This window comes from Capra hircus, chromosome 2 (genome assembly GCF_001704415.2).
Source record: "Capra hircus breed San Clemente chromosome 2, ASM170441v1, whole genome shotgun sequence".
NCBI lineage: Eukaryota > Metazoa > Chordata > Mammalia > Artiodactyla > Bovidae > Capra > Capra hircus.
Genome location: NC_030809.1, coordinates 64,927,243 through 64,943,242, shown reverse-complemented (window position 1 = coordinate 64,943,242; position 16,000 = coordinate 64,927,243). Strand labels below are relative to the sequence as shown.

The 16,000-nt window shown below is 47.9% G+C and overlaps 2 protein-coding genes across 4 annotated transcripts in view; one reads left to right on the top strand and one right to left on the bottom strand.

Moving 5' to 3' along the window:
• C2H2orf76 (chromosome 2 C2orf76 homolog) overlaps nt 1–5,910 on the bottom strand; it is a 95,271-nt gene extending 89,361 nt beyond the window's left edge. The window contains exon 1 of one of the 3 annotated variants that reach the window (XM_005676253.3): nt 4,910–5,910. In XM_005676253.3, coding sequence (XP_005676310.1) covers nt 4,910–5,005 — 96 coding nt within the window. In that variant the 5' untranslated portion in view covers nt 5,006–5,910. Of the gene's footprint in view, nt 1–2,267; nt 2,354–4,909 lie in introns of those variants that run through there. The other 2 variants (XM_005676255.3, XM_005676254.3) reach the window with 2 other exon arrangements.
• Nucleotides 2,345–7,591, top strand: DBI (diazepam binding inhibitor, acyl-CoA binding protein). Its single transcript, XM_005676252.3, has 4 exons — nt 2,345–2,555; nt 3,598–3,715; nt 5,921–5,983; nt 7,301–7,591. Exons 1-4 carry the CDS (start codon nt 2,547–2,549, stop codon nt 7,372–7,374), a joined length of 264 nt encoding a protein of 87 aa, XP_005676309.1. The 5' UTR covers nt 2,345–2,546; the 3' UTR covers nt 7,375–7,591.

Below are 16,000 nucleotides of genomic sequence, written 5' to 3'. Positions count from 1 at the left end.
CACGAAGGCACAACTCAGGGACTCTCTCTCAGTCCTCCTGTGTCTCTATCCACATATAATGTACTCTTTTTCCTCTTAATAAATATTCCACTTGCTTCACCACTTTCTGACTTCGTGGAAATTCTTTTCTGCAAAGCTGAAGGGCCAGGGCCCTTGTCACTGACCACTGGCCTAGTGGCTAGGATTTGGGGCTCTCACCACAGCGACCTGGCCTCAATCTCTGGTTAAGGAACTGAAGCCCCACCTCAAGCCACTGCAGACTCAGGCTTCCTGAGATCAGTTCCATACTTCCATCACTTTAAGCAACCTGGGCACAAAACCACCGTGTGGAAGGTCGGTTTTTTCAAGAAAAAGTGGCATATATTCCAAAGAAGCAACCAAAAAATCAACCCCACTTAAGCTGGAAATTACCAAGTTAATTTAAAACACTAGCTTTGCTTTCTGCAATGCTGAACTTCAGTCAAAATTCAATCACACTAGCCAAACTTGGAGGAATAAAAAGAAAATTTCATTTTCAGAGGTACCTAATCTTTTCAAATGTGCCAAACACAACACAAACACAGTAACTTTGTGTTTACTCATGTCTCCTGAGGCTCCTGCACTGCAGGCAGAATCACTGCCATTGAGCCACCAGGGAAGCACAAAACCTACCTACTAGAAAATATATTTGACTGCAAATATGATCCACACAAGGAATAATCTGAATTTCATCAAGGAAGCTGTAAGCACCAAATGGTGGAGGCAAAAGTGAATCCAAGTTTCACATGGGACTAAGGGCAAAAAGACAGTTCTGAATTGTCATTTTGGAAGAAACTCACATCTCTTACAATTCAAACGTAATTTTCCCCAAAGTTAGCTCCAAAATTTGTTAATTCATTTGGCTTTGCTTTCTCAAACAAAATTACACATAGGCTGAAGACTCGAGATGTGCTCCCTGCTATTGCATCTCTACTTTTCCCCTTTTTATAAAGCCTGATCTCCATTAAGTCAGTAAGTTATATCTGAAAGCATCTACCGGGCCTTTCTTTAAACACCTACAGCTATAACTTAATGTGGGAAGGATCTGGAGGTTGATCTGCAGTCCACTTCTTACAAATTAGGAATTGGAGAGGAATGGTCTCTCTTTATCAAAAGATTTCTGGAGACTTATTTTCCATCAATTCCCTCCTTTCACCTGGCTCCTCTGTAGCTGCAGCCTGAAAATTCTCCCTTTGGTCTCTTAGGTATCACCTTCAAACTCCCCTACTCACCTTTCTCCCATGGAGACTATTAGCCTCTGCAACAACTTTGCAAAACTGCGCTAGTCTTCTTATCCTCTGCTCAAAAGCCTCTAACTTTCCATTTCACTCAGAATAAAATTCAAGGTTCTGCATCATCCAGCCAGCCTGCCACCTCCTTAACCTTCCAGCCTCATCTCCTATCTTCCCCTCACTCCCTGCTCATACATTTACACTTATTTTCTGCCTGGAATGCTTCCTCTTGAGGGGCTTTCTCAAAAGTTACCTTCCCTTAATCCTTCACCCTACGGTCTGGAGCAGTGCAAGCAACCTGACAAGACTTTAGTACACATTCATGAAGAAGAAAAGTCGTAACAGATGCCTGCTGAGCACCTAGTCCGGGCCAAGTCTGTTAACGTGAAAGTGTTACTCGCTCGGTTGTGTCCTGCTCTTTGCGACACCACGGTCTGTAGCTCCTCCAGGTTCCTCTGTGCATGGGATTCTCCAGGTAAGAATACTGGAAGGTGTTGCCGGGATCCAACCTGGGTCTCCCACACTGCTGGGCAGATTCTTTACCGTCTGAGGCACCAGGGAGGTCAAGACAACTAAGACACTGCCCCTGACTTGAGTGCACCAGACGGATTACTGCACACGAAACAGGACTGCAAATCACGGCCAACGGCAAGTCACAGAACATGTCAACAATTCAGAGGAAGAGCCTCGGCTTCGACCCTCTGGGAACCAATCCAGCTTCCCACTCTCGCGCAGTTCTCCAGGGACCACCCCCAGAAAGTCTCTTCTAGTCCCCACAGAAGGACCGGGCCCCTCGCCCTCCCCAAGCGTGAGCGTTTGCTCGTCCGGCGACGCGACTTCCGGCATTTCACGCAGGACACAAGATTTAATGAAACAAATTTTAAAACCTCCGCTCTTCAGCTTCTACCCCCTGTCTTCTGCTTCGCTGGTCATTCCCCACGGTGAGCCGGGAACCCAACTCCCGCTCTGACCAACTGGCAGTCACTACCGAGAACGCTGTACTTCCGCTATCCTCACCTGCTCCTGGCGGCCCCTTCGGCTCCTCCCCGCTGCGCTTGCGCAAGCAAACCCTCCCGGGTTCAAGCGGTATTGATAGCGAGGTTGGCAGCGTGGGTTGGTTGGGCACGCCCCCAGCGTACATCTGGCTTCTGATTGGCTGTCTCTCCTGGTCCGAGCACCGGTGGAGAGGCCTAAGGCTGCGCTTCCAGAGGCGCTGCCAGTTGAGTCTCTTGTGCTCCTGCTTCCTACTCTTCGCCGCCTCCGCGGGCTTCCTGGAATCTTTGCAACACCGCCGGCATGTCTCAGGTAATATGCTTGCCCAGCCTTGGCTGCGAAGGTACCACGAGGCGGGAAGCTGGTGCGGGGTCATCTGGCAGACACAACCCCGCAGGGTCTTTCCCTTCTGTGCTCTGCTGCTATTTCTGGACCCTTGCCCAGCCCAGACTGAACAGAACCCTGTAAGCGAAACTTTCCGGTTTGGGGCTCCTAACACCCCTTACTGAGCCCGCAACGGCTGGCAAGTTGCCCATAAGGAAGATTTCGTTCGCAGTGAAGCAGGAATTGAGGTCGAAGGCTAGCGTCCAACATAGACAGATGGGATGTAATGGTTTTTATAGATTGAAAGACTAAGGGGACAGAGTGCCCCATCCGGAAGGACACGGCAGGAGTAGGGGTGCCATATAGAGTGGAGAAGCCAGGAGGCCGCGGTTGAGAGCTTGGAGGTCAGGGGGCCGAGTGTCCAGCGCGAGGCCAGGGGAGGGTCACAGCCTGAGGAGGGGTGACCTAGAGGCCTTTCTCTTCTTTGACTGTAGACGCTTTTCCGGGACCTAGCAGTTGGGGCGGGGCGGTGATCTTTGGCTCCTTCCCTGTCTTCAGTACGGACACTGGGACAGGGATCGGCGCCGGATCCCATGGCCTCAGAGGGAGGGAACCAGCGGGCTCTGGCCGCTGACACCGCTGCGCTCATGCAGTTTTCTCCGCTGTTTCAGTCACCCATTTCCAGCCCTATCGCAAGTCAGGGCTATCCTGAGACCTCTGTCTGGCCAGCCAGTTGGCCGTGCTGCTTTTTCTGTGAAGTGTGTGTCCACTGCAGCCAGTCTCAGCCTGCCTCCTTCACCTCTGTTTCCAGCACATAATACCTGGTTTAGTGAGAGAGCCCCATACATAGTTGTCCAAGTGAGTGAAGGGATGTGCTTACCCTCCTGGTTTTGCTGAATCTCTCTAGCTGCCCTGTTGAGATGAGGAAGACTGCTTTTCCTCACCAGCAGGGCAAGAGAGTGCTTCGTTTCCAACCCCTCCATCCTCATTACCAAACTCTAGTCAGGCCTCTTCTCTCCCTCATATTTAGGCTGAGTTTGACAAAGCTGCTGAGGAAGTTAAGCAGCTTAAGACCAAGCCAGCAGATGAGGAAATGCTGTTCATCTACAGCCGCTACAAACAAGCAACTGTGGGTGACATAAATACAGGTATGTTGAGGTGGAGTTGGGAGGGCCCAGATTCATCAAAGTAGGCTTGGCAGCCTTGGTTGGTGCTGAAACTGTTCATCTCTGGGAACTTCATTCTCAAAACCACCCACAGCCCTACTCTTAAGGCGGTTCCTGGGGTTTAAGCTGGGAGACGTTGCCCAAAGATCATGTTCCTGAATGGGGTTTACAGACCCTACACAGTTCTTGGTTTCTTGGTAGCTCAGATAGCAGAATTCAAATCCCAGTTTGAGGACTTGTCTCGTTATCACCAGCATTTTCCATCTATTTGGGAGGAACAAAGATCCCAGCTTTGAAGAGCCTTGTTCCAAGCTCTCAGCTCAGTAGTAATTTTGTTGAACCACACTGTTTCCACCCCAGTCTGACAGGATCAAAGTTGGGGAGCTTGGCAGCTGGGCCAAGCCTGATGTCACCTCCTATAGCCAGGGTAGCAGCTGGCTTTCTGCGGCAGGTCAGAAGCATTTTTGCTGACAGCAATTCCACCATTTCTTCCCTGTCAAAAAATCTAGGTACAGATTTGAAGCCTTGATTTGGACCACCATATTCTATAATGTCTTTTCTCCCTTGGACAGTTTTCATTCTGCCCCTAAGTTCTTCAGACTCCAGAGTATATGGCAATAGCATGATGCATTGTACACAGGAACTCAGAGATGTTGACCACAGAAGCATAGAGGAGGTCACCCCTCGCTCCTGTTTAGGAGGGTGAGCATAGCCCCTAATTCCACTGCAGTTAGGGTAGAGGGTAGAGCAGGTGGGCTGGCTGCTAAGGATCCTGGGCAGTGCCAAATCAAACATCACGGGGAGTGGGACTTCCCTGATGGTCCAGTGGCTAAGATTCCATACTCCCACTGCAGGGGGCCCAGGTTCTATCCCTGGTCAGGGAACTAGATCCCACAGTTAAAGATCCTATATGCAACAACTAAGACCCAGCACAGCCAAATACATAAAATATTTTAAAATAAAAATCACAGGGAGGGCTTAGTTAAGAAAGGTCTTGTGGTGAAGATAAGTTTTACCCTGGGTTTATAAATTCTGCCTCTTCCCAGGGAGGCAGGGGAAATGAAGTAGGGGTGACCAGAGTCACTGAGACACTTTTCTGATAAATGTGATTGTCACAGGGACTGTCCTCTGCCCTGCTTTCACATTAGTGTAGGAAGACTGGCTCAGGATTCTTACCGCTTCCTGATCAGCTCCCTCTAGGGCTGTTCGGTCCAATACAGCAGCCGCTAGCCACATGCAGCTATCTAAATTTAAACTGAGAATAGTTAACATGAAATAAAGTCAACAGTTAACTCCCCAGTCACACTTCAGGTGCTCAGCTGCCACCAGTGGCAGGAGGCCCCTGAGTTCGACAGTGCCAATGTACCACCCTTCCATCCTCATGAGAGGGCCATTGGGACGTGCCAGTCTCAGATTCTGATGATGATTCCGGGGCGCGGTTTCCCTTAGCTGTCCCTGGGAATGCTTCCTGGCAAGCACTTCGGGGGAGACTTTATGTTTCTCAGACTCTGTGGTCCTGGCTGTGGGCACTGCGATTGCTCCCCTGGGCTTTCTTCTTAGCATGGCAGTGAACTAGGTCAGCAGGGAGGCAGTAAGTGTGTTCCCTAAGTGCAACTGATAACAGGTCTACAGGTATAAAACCATGGTATACCTTAAAAGAAGCTTGCCCTCGGTGGGGAGGGGTGGAATAAAATTCCCTTAAAACAATAAGAAATAGACTAACAATTTGGTAGCAAAATGGGGCAAGGATATGAACAGACAGTTCACAGAAAAGGACACCTACAAAACTGATAACAATAACATGGGAGAGAGACCTTGGGTGGGGAGAGTGGAAGGAAACTTTATAGTAATCCCTTTGTGGTGTGTGAATTTTAAGCCAGGTAAATGGATTGTGGTATTTGTTTAAAAAAAATACAGTACGGTTTTTAAAAGAAATTTTGGAGTTAATTTATAAGAAAGGGGCTCTCTAGTAATGAGAACAGTTTTCCTCCTATTTTCTCTAGATTTTAAGTTTGAATTTCTGTACATGTGGGTTTCTGAAGACAGAACCCACTATACTAGACCCATTTAACTCCGCAGCAGAGCCTGGAAAAAGAAGATAAAATATGGCTATCATGGCAAGAAAATGGATAAAGTTCCCCATTAGAACTTGCAGCAGGTCTAATGTCTTTCCTTCCCTTGTTTAAGAACGTCCTGGAATGTTGGACTTCAAAGGCAAGGCCAAGTGGGATGCCTGGAATGAACTGAAAGGTAATTGTTCTGATACACTTCCCTCATTTGGGAACCCCAGTAATGAAATACTGTTAAGGAGTGTAAGCGGTGAGGAGAGAGAACAGAATGGATGAGGCACATGCTGGGAACCAGTTTGACCTAGATCAGAATGGAAAAAAAAAAAACTAGACCGCTTATGATACCATGTGTGCCATTTCCAAAAACACCATCTCTGAGTCATAATATCATCTGGAGAGTGGAGGGGCAGGGGACCAGGCCACTGACAAACAGACGGGGAGGTGATGAGTTACCTTGGGCTTTATAATATTCAGAATAGGGATGGCTTCCTGTCCACACCTTCCTTTCCCTCACAAGGCCAGGCAATGACCCCCCGGCCCAAGTAGCCCTCCCTAGTTCCCTTCCAGCCAGAAAGGCACCTAAAAACAGAAATGAATTAATGCATGGCAGGTTGCTGGCACATCGTAGCCTCGGTGAATGGAGCTATTATATGCTAAGAACAGAGGCCAAGAAGTATCCCGGCTGTGACTTAATCACATGCCACCTGCGGCAGCAAGACCCAGAAGTTGGCACTGAAGTGCCTGTCAGCTTTTGTGTCCTAGCTTGCTCGTTTCTGAATAAGCCCTCTGTCTTCCTGCAAATGAGAAACCCTTGAATTCAAAAGGGGCCAGAATACAATAAATACACTCCTAGGATCTGCAAGTAAGTGAAACAGGAATGCCCCTCTGACTGTCCATTCCCACTGGGCATTTCCATACCATTCTGAGGCCCCATGTACTCGCCCTTGCTCCAGAACATACACTAATTCCCACTGAGTATCTCTCCTTCAGCATAGAATCCAGGACACCAGGCATCACTATCTCTGAGGGATATCTCCAGTGTCCTCTGTCTTCCCCTCCAAGGGCCAGCTGCTTGTCTTCAGAGTTCCCAAAGCTGCTCTCTGGGGAGAAGAGGGTATCTGGCTTTGTTTCTTCCCTGGCAACTTAACAGCTCTGAGAGATAAGAGCCCAACAGAGAAATACTTGATAGATCAAAGCCAATCGTGAAAGTCAGTGGGACACAACAGTGGGATACTCACCTGGCCAGCAAGCCAGTGACAGGCCTCAGGCAGCTGCACACACATTATGAGCTCAGTGCTTTATGGAGCCTTCCCTGTGGGCCAGGCTCCTTAAGGACTTCAAAAGTCACATCCTGGCCAGGTCTGTGAGGTGTAGGTAGTAGAACCCCACCCCCTTCACAGGTGAGAAACAGCCTCACAGCATTAACCTGGGGCTCTAAAGTTTGCTGCCTTTCTATAGTACTGCCTTTCTGACAAATAATCTTGTTGATGCCTTGCAGGGACTTCTAAAGAAGATGCCATGAAAGCTTACGTTGACAAAGTAGAAGAACTAAAGAAAAAATATGGAATATAAGAGGACTGGGTTTGGCTGCCAGCCATTCATTTCACCTAAACTGATTTAATGCCTTGTTTTTCTAATACTGTGGATGAAGTTAATAAATAACTAGCTAAACCAGAAGCTCAAGACAGCCCAGGATATTAACACATTAGGAGCTGAAACGGTTACTAATCCTTGCTGAGTAATTTTTATCAGTAGATGAATTAAAAGTATCTTTGTTACTTTACTTCGATAACTTGGGTTCTTGAAATAATGTCCTCTGTTCCGATCTCGCTTCCTCACTTTTTCTAAAGATTTCATCTAGAAGTGTTTGAACTTACCTATCTCCCCCTGAACACTTTGCTGGAGGGTGGGCAGGCGCACCCACCTGTTCAGACCTAGCCTGTGTTCACCTTGGTGCAGAGGAGTTATTATAGCAGTGGCCTTCCCTGTCTCCATCTTCTCCGGCTTCAACTACACCAGTCAGGTGAGCTGAGACACCAATCTGCAGGTACTGCCAACCCTCTGTCAAGAACACTGCTGGCCTCATACTCTGAGGAAGGCAGAGTTGATGAGCATTTGAGGTTTGGCTGAGGTCCAACCAGTCCATGGTTGCAGGGTAAACAAGTAAGGAGGGAAGCCCCAGTCAGGGTGAAACGTGCATTTTCAGGGAGCATCCCCAGTGTCCTCTGAGGAAGCTTGGCCACATGCACCTGGGCAGGCAAAAAGCCAGTAAGAGAAGTGAGGGCTTAGCAGGGAGAAGGGCAGTCAGGACCTCAGAAGGGCAAGGGGTTAAGGCTGCAAAGAAGACAGGCTGAAGCTTGACTTTGCAGGTGGTTGAATAGTAAGAATTAAGGGAGACAGCAATCAGATCCTCTGTGCCTCCTGTTCCCCTTCAGTCACTTCCACAGTCCTGCAAGGGAGGCAGTCATATTTGCTTTTGCAGGTGAGGATGCTGAGGCAAAAAGGAGTTAAAGAGAGGCTCTCTGAGGCCAGGCAGCTCTTAGATGTCCCCTCCAGAGCCAGTGCCCTGCTCCTAGACATAGTTCAGCCTTGCTCCAGGACAGTGAGACCTAAGCACTACAGTAACTTGCCTAAGGTCGCTCAGCTGGCAAAGAAACCCAGGACCAGCATTCAGGTGCAGGTCTTGGTTCAGATACCTGTACCAGCCAAGGCAGCCTCAATGGAGTGAGTAGCACTGGTGGGAAAAACAGGAGCAAGCAGGGAGGGCATCTGGTATGGCTGGAATACAGCATGCCTTCAATGTGGAAGGAGACTAGGTAGTAGGAAGTTGACAACCAAGTTTAAAAGTACAGTTTGACCATAGGTGATGGGGAGCTGCAGGGGAGGCAACATGGTCAAGGCATTCAGACAGTCAGTCTGACCATATCAGTGATTATTGAGAATAGTGAGTCATCCAGTTCCAGCCCAGGCTGCCCATGGAAAACGAAATCCCACAGTTCAGATGTGCAGTGTAGGGGAGGTGATGTCCTGAGTAGCAGTGTCATTTGTGCAGCGCCAGTTCTAGGTGCTGATGTGATTAAGGGCATAGGAGGCAGGGAACCTGGCCTCCCACCTGGCTCCACTCCACCCAGGCTGCCAAGACCACCGAACTCAGGGGGCACCTCTGAGCCCTAAGGGAGGCAGTAAGGAGCCATAGCCACCCACCTGGACCCATATTTAGATCACCTTTGCTCAGTTATTGGCTGTTTTGGGGAGTAAGCCAAAGGAAAAACAATCTTAGAGTCCAAGGTATGGTGCTTGTCTTAAATAGACCTGGCTCCAGGGTCAGGCCTAGTGTAGCCTCCAGGGGGTGTGAGAAGGTCCTGCCATAAAGGAGACACCACAGTGTGTAGCACTTTATCAGGAATTTCTCTCCCACCCTCCTTCAAACCAGTTTTTGTCCCTGGCAGCATCCCTTGCAATATCTATCAGTCAGGGACCTAGCCCAAGAGCCTAACACTGGAGATGGTGGGAAAGAAAATCAACTACCTGGTACCCTGCCCTATTTCTAGCTTGGAAAGGCAGCGCAGACCTGTGCTCAGATATGTCATTGCCTCGTTGCCAGCCAGGATCCCAGAAGAGTGGACCTGAGCTTAGGGAAGCCCTGACAAAGAGCACAGTATGGCCCTCTGCAGTTACACTCGGCTTAGATTGTACTATGACGACTTGTATCTCTTCTCCAGTGGATGCCAATGGGAGAGACACTGGAGTGAAAAGACAGACCCAAGGCCCCTCTGCCCACCAAGGGCATGGCCTCTGATGAATGGCCATTATTTGCAAAGGACCTGCAGGGTCAGGCTCTTTGCTTCAATTCTGAAATTTATCCACGGTGCCTTGAGGTGGGAACGGTACCTCCTTGCTGTGTTACCATGCCCATTATTCAGATGAAGAAAAGGCGGCTCAGGTGATGAGTTGATCCGAACCCAGGGCTCTCTGACCAGAAGGGCCTTGCTTGTCCACTTCTGTCACGTCCCCTCTGGTCACCACTCATTACCTGGTGACCCCTGTCTCGCTAGGCTAACATAAAGTCAAAGTCACTCAGTCGCGTCCAACTCTTTGCAGCCCCCATGGACTGCAACTCACCAGGCTCCTCTGTCCATGGAATTCTTCAGGCAACAATATAGAGTGGGTCACCATGCCTTCCTCCAGGGGATCTTCCCGACCCAGGAATTGAACCCAGGTCTCCTGCATTGCAGGCAGTTGACAGACTTACATGTGAATCCCACTCCAGCCTCTCAGGTGCTGAATCACCTATCTTCTTTGAGCCACACTTTCTTCCATCTGGAAAATGAGCCTGTAAAATGGGGAAAGTGCTTGGCACAATGCCCAGCAAATAGTGACTACTAAGGAAATGGCAACCCACTCCAGTGTTCTTGCCTGGAGAATCCCAGGGACAGGGGAGCCTGGTGGGCTGCCACCTATGGGATCGCACAGAGTCAGACATGACTGAAGTGACTTAGCAGCAGCAGCAGCCTGGAGGCCTTCCCTAGCCGGCATCCTCACCCTCAGTACTTCCCTGCCCAACCGTTTGGACAAGCCGTGGCCTGAGGACACAAGCTGCGGCTCCCCACTTTGTTGCTCTTTAGTTGACAAGTTGTCCAACTCTGCAACCCCATGGACTACAGCCCCTGTCCATGGGATTCTCCAGACAAGAATACTGGGGTGAGTTGCCATTTCCTTTTCCAGGGGATCTTCCCAACCCAGGGAATGAACCCAGGTCTCCTGCATTGGCAGGCGGATTCTTTACCACTGGGCCACCTGGGAAGCGCCCCCTCCTTAGTAGTGCTTCAATAATAAGGCTGGGGGGAGGGGGTCACCATGTTTTCCCTACACTAAAGTAGCTCCAAGATCCAAAAGCCTGGGAACTGCTGCTAGAGACCAGGCATCTTAGGGGACACAGAAAGACCCCTGGATTGCAACTGGACCTTGGCTAAGCACTGCCCAAGTTACATAGACATAGAGCAAGTTGTGTCACCTCTGTAACCCTCAGCTTCTTCATCAGTAAAATGAGGCTGAGCAGAAGGTCATGGGGTCCAGCACAGAAAGGAAGGAGGCAAAACAGGGGAACGAGAAGGCTCCAGGGCTTCCTGCCTTGCTGGAAAGTTGTGAGTGGGCGGTTTAAGCAGCATAAAGGTGTGTAAAGTAAAATTACAGGTATTCAGAGTTGAGGATGAACCAAAAGAAATAACCAGCAGAGGCAGGCTTTAAGGAGCTGAGGCTTTGGACTGGCTCAGTGCAGGACAGCGCCTCTGCCCTCAGCAGCTCCCAGGAAAGAAAGGGGCAGAATGGTTCTTCCCTTTTTATTTATTTGTGTGACTACACACAACCTGTCTTTTGAAGGGACGTGGGGTAGCTAAGAACAGACCCCCCAAATGAGCATGGCCCCACCAGGATCCTAGGGTTTAAAGATCAGTCAGATGCCCTCCTTGTTCTGAAAGAGCCATAAACCAGGAAGTACACCAGAAGGGCCCAGGAATGCCCTCTGAGCACACCTCCAAGCAGAGCATCCCCCTTGCTTCACAACACCCTCCTGCCTTGGATGCAACTCGATCCTTGGAGGACTGGAAATTAGTCGACCTACACCATTTTTGTTTTATGATTTTTTGATAAGTATCCTTGCTCAGGAATGAACGAACTAATGTAAGTCTAGCCTGCAAACATTTAGATACCCCTACAAAGCCTTTCCAGAATAATCAGTGAGATATAAAAGACAGTAAAGGACTCTGCACTTGGTGGGGGGGGGGGGGTAATCTCAAGTAGCTTCAGTGTGTAACTTGTGGGGCTTCCAAATACTCTGCTAGAGTGGGGTAGATGGTGTTCCCTCAGGATATAGGTCCAAGTCCTAAGTACCACCACCCCCAAATACACACACCACACCTCAGGATGTGACCTTATTTGGAAAGAGGATCTTTCTAGTTGCAATTGAGATAAGGATCTCAAGACAAGATGATCCTGGATTAAGGCTGGGCCCTAATCCAATAACTGTTGTTCTTAGAAAGTGAAAATTGAGATAAGCACAGAGAGAAAGACAATGTAAACATGGGGGCAGAGACTGGAATTAGGCATCTGGGAGCCAAGGAGTGCCAAGGGCTACCAGCAGCACCAGAAGCCAAGAGAGAGGCAAGGGACAGATCTTCTCTAGGTCTCCAGAAGGAACCAGGCCTGCAGACACTCTGAATCTGGATTTCTAGCATCTAGAACTGTGGTAAATAAATTTCTATTGTTTTAAACTATCCAGTTTATGTGATTTGTCAGAGGAGCCCCAGGAAACTAATATGCCCGCTAATAATCCTCATATGGCTGTCCATGGGCTGGTCTTGTCCACCAGCGGCCCTCCTTCAGAAGACCCTTAAGGTCTTTGTCAAGTACAAATGAGACACCATTACCTAGAGGGCTCTCTGGTGAATACCTGATTGGGCTCACCTCAGTTAAAAATACACGGAAGGCAATGCCACCCCACTCCAGTAATCTTCCCTAGAAAATCCCACGGATGGAGGAACCTGGTAGGCTGCAGTCCATGGGGTCACTAAGAGTCAGGACACAACTAAGCGACTTCACTTTCACTTTTCACTTTCATGCATTGGAGAAGGAAACGGCAACCCACTCCAATGTTCTTGCCTGGAGAATCCCAGGGACGGGGGAACCTGATGGGCTGCCATCTATGGGGTTGCACAGAGTCAGACACGACTGAAGCGACTTAGCAGCAGCAGCAGTTAAAAATCACCAGCCTTAAGTTATGAGAGTTAGCACAGTTTTGATGGAAATCATGAAAAAGCTAAAAGCTCAGGTTGCTGCCAAGGTGACCATTCTTAGAAATCACCCATGGGCACCGGGGCATGAGTTTTACCAAAAGAGAGTGGGGACTGCAAAGTGGGAGGGTGTTGGAGAGAATGATTACCTCAGCCCTTCACACAGCTTTGCCTAAGTGTGGCCCTGAGGGACACTATGTTCACCAGAAGATATGTACTGGTGGAAATAGCATGGGCTTCCCTGCTCCTGCTCCTGCTCCTGCTAAGTCACTTCAGTCGTGTCTGACTCTGTGTGATCCCATAGACAGCACCCCATCAGGCTCGCTCGTCCCTGAGATTCTCCAGGCAAGAACACTGGAGTGGGTTGCCATTTCCTTCTCCAATGCATGAAAGTGAAAAGTGAAAGTGAAGTTGCTCAGTCATGTCCAACTCTTAGCGACCCTATGGACTGCAGCCTACCAGGCTCCTCCATCCATGGGATTTTCCAGGCAAGAGTACTGGAGTGGGGTGCCATTGCCTTCTCCGATGGGCTTCCCAGATAGATTTAAATTTGAACCACAAAGTGGCTACTTTTGCTCTTTGTGACCTTGAGCCAGCTTATTTTCTCTGAGCCTCAGATTTTTTTCCTTTTTTTTTTTTTTTTTTGTCTATAAAATAGGGATAATCTCTACGGTGCAGAAATGAGTGGAGATTTTAATAAATGCCTAACATAAAAAAGAAAAATGAATATACACTATCAACAAAAGCATTTATGACTGAAGAATGGATTCATCTATTTAGAGTTTTAAAATTTGAGAGGTTCTGGTTGAGACAGCTCAGACTCTTCCCTGATCTTAAACTGTATCTTTTTTGTTCATGTGTGCTTGGACCGGCATCCCCGCTTTTGAGGAATAACACCCCCTCCCCTATTCCACGGCAATTAGTCCACCAGAGTCCTAGAGTATAAGAGGGGTCATTTTTCCTGAAGGTCTCAGCATGAAAATCCTAGGAAAGAGTGATTGCCTGGGTCACTTGACTGTCTTTGAACCAATCTCATGGCCAGGGGCATAGAACACCTTAAAGTGGCCAGGCCTTGTTGGAAAGTTCTCCCGTCCTCCAAAATCTCTAACTACAGGGACTTTATAAGTGGGAGCTGCTTGCTGCCATCTTTCCCAGAAGCACGGAAGAAGCTGTTTGGCATAGCAAAGAATGATTTCAGTAAAATCTCTTACCTGAGATTCTATCTGGATACCAGAAGAAAAAAGATATCTGTTGCTGTATAAGTCACCCCCAAGGTTAGTGACTTAACAATGATTTCATTATCATTCTCATGGTTCTGGACTTAACTAGGCTCAGCTGAGTGGCTCTTGTTCAGGATGGCTCATATGGTTGAGGCTAGATGATGGTGGGGATAGTGGTCACCTCAGAGCTTCCTCACTCGCATGTCTAGTGGCTGTTAGCCAGGACACGGATCCACAATTCTCCATGTGGCTTGGACTTCCTCACAGTATGGTGGCTGAGTTCCCAGAGTGAGTGTCCTGAGAGACTCAGAGTGAATCTGTACTGCCTTTTATAACCTAGCCTGGAAAGCCACATGGCATGACCCCTACCATAGTCACAAGCCTACCCAAATTCAAGGAGAAAGAACACGGACCCCATTCTTGATGGAAAGTCTCATGATCACAATGTAGGAAAGGCTGGTGAAATGGGAGACACTTGCTGCTCTTTTGGGAAAATATTAGTATAACCTGCCAGAGATTTATGACCATATAGCATGTGGCCACCATCAAACTGTCCTTTCCAGATAACTGAACCCCTACACTCCCATTCTGCTTCAGCTGGCTTAACATAGGTTTCTGTCACTTCCTGGTTACAACAATATAACAATATCTCACAGGGCTACTCTAAGGATTAGATGATTGCTAATGCTTGCAAAACTCACAGCAAAGTGCAAACTATACGAGCTCCATAATCAAAGTTCCCTTATCCCCGCTCCTTCCCTTCCAATAACTCATTTCCCCTGTGGATAGTGAGAATCCGCAACTAATGTCATCTATGTTGCAAAACCGGAGAAGGCAATGGCACCCCACTCCAGTACTCTTGCCTGGCAAATTCCATGGACGGAGGAGCCTGGTGGGCTGCAGTCCATGGGGTTGCTAGGAGTCGGACACGACTGAGAGACTTCCCTTTCACTTTTCACTTTCATGCATTGGAGAAGGAAATGGCAACCCACTCCAGTGTTCTTGTCTGGAGAATCCCAGGGACAGTGGAGCCTGGTGGGCTGCCATCTATGGGGTCACACAGAGTCGGACACGACTGAAGCAACTTAGCAGCAGCAGCAGCATGTTGCAAAACAGCAGTAGCAGCAACCTTTATCATCATGGACAGTTCATACCCTGTGCTTACAAGTACCCTCAGGAAATTTGTAATACATGGCTCCAGCCCAGTACAGACAGAGCTCTGCTCTTAGGCAGCAATCTTTGTTCCTTCTACCTACCAACTTAACATTTACATCAATATGATCCAAAACTGGGACCTGTACTGACTTTATACTATAAACAAAAGATTTTGCAAATTGATTTTTAAGAGTTTTTAAACAAGTCTTTTACAGTTTCTTTACAACGTATCCCAAATCCCTATGCAGACATCGCTCTCATAGCCCAGTCCCAGACTGTGCAGCATTAAAAAAATTTTTTTTTTCTGGACATCCCTGGTGGCATAGTGGACAGGAGTCTGCCTGCCAATCCAGAAGGCACAGGTTCAATCCCTGGTCCAGGAAGATTTCATATGCTCGGAGAAACTAAGCCCGTGCTCCACAACTACTGAGCCCACATGCCGCAACTACTGAAGTCCGAGCTTCCCAGAACCTCTGCTCTACAGCAAGAGAAGTCACAGCATTAAGCCGGCGCAGCATAGTCACGAGTAGCCCCCACTCTCAGAAACCAGAGAGAGCTCATGCAAAGCAGTGAAGACCCGGCACAGCCAAAAATGAAATAAATAATAAAATAAAAATTAAACAAATTCTTTTCTGATTTGAAAAACAATGTGCATGCATTGCAGAAAACTTGGGAAATGCCAGAAATGTGAAAAAGAGAACAAGTTAAATCTCATAGTCTTATAGCATATAATGGAAATCACATTGTATATAAAATTCTGTACCCTGATTCTTCTTTCCTAAAATCGTTTCATGAAAAATGTCTGCATAATAGTTACATCACTTTGTTGGACTATAATTTAATTAGTACCCTGATAGACAATATCCACTTTTTGTTATTATTATGATAGTTTGTTAAACATCTTTATATACAGATCTTTGAAAACATTTTGATTTTTCACTTAGAATGTAATTTATTGATTCAAAATTTATCATCTTTTATACATATTTTTAAATTATTTCCAAAATAATGCTTTTTCACTATGACTTCCTTGCC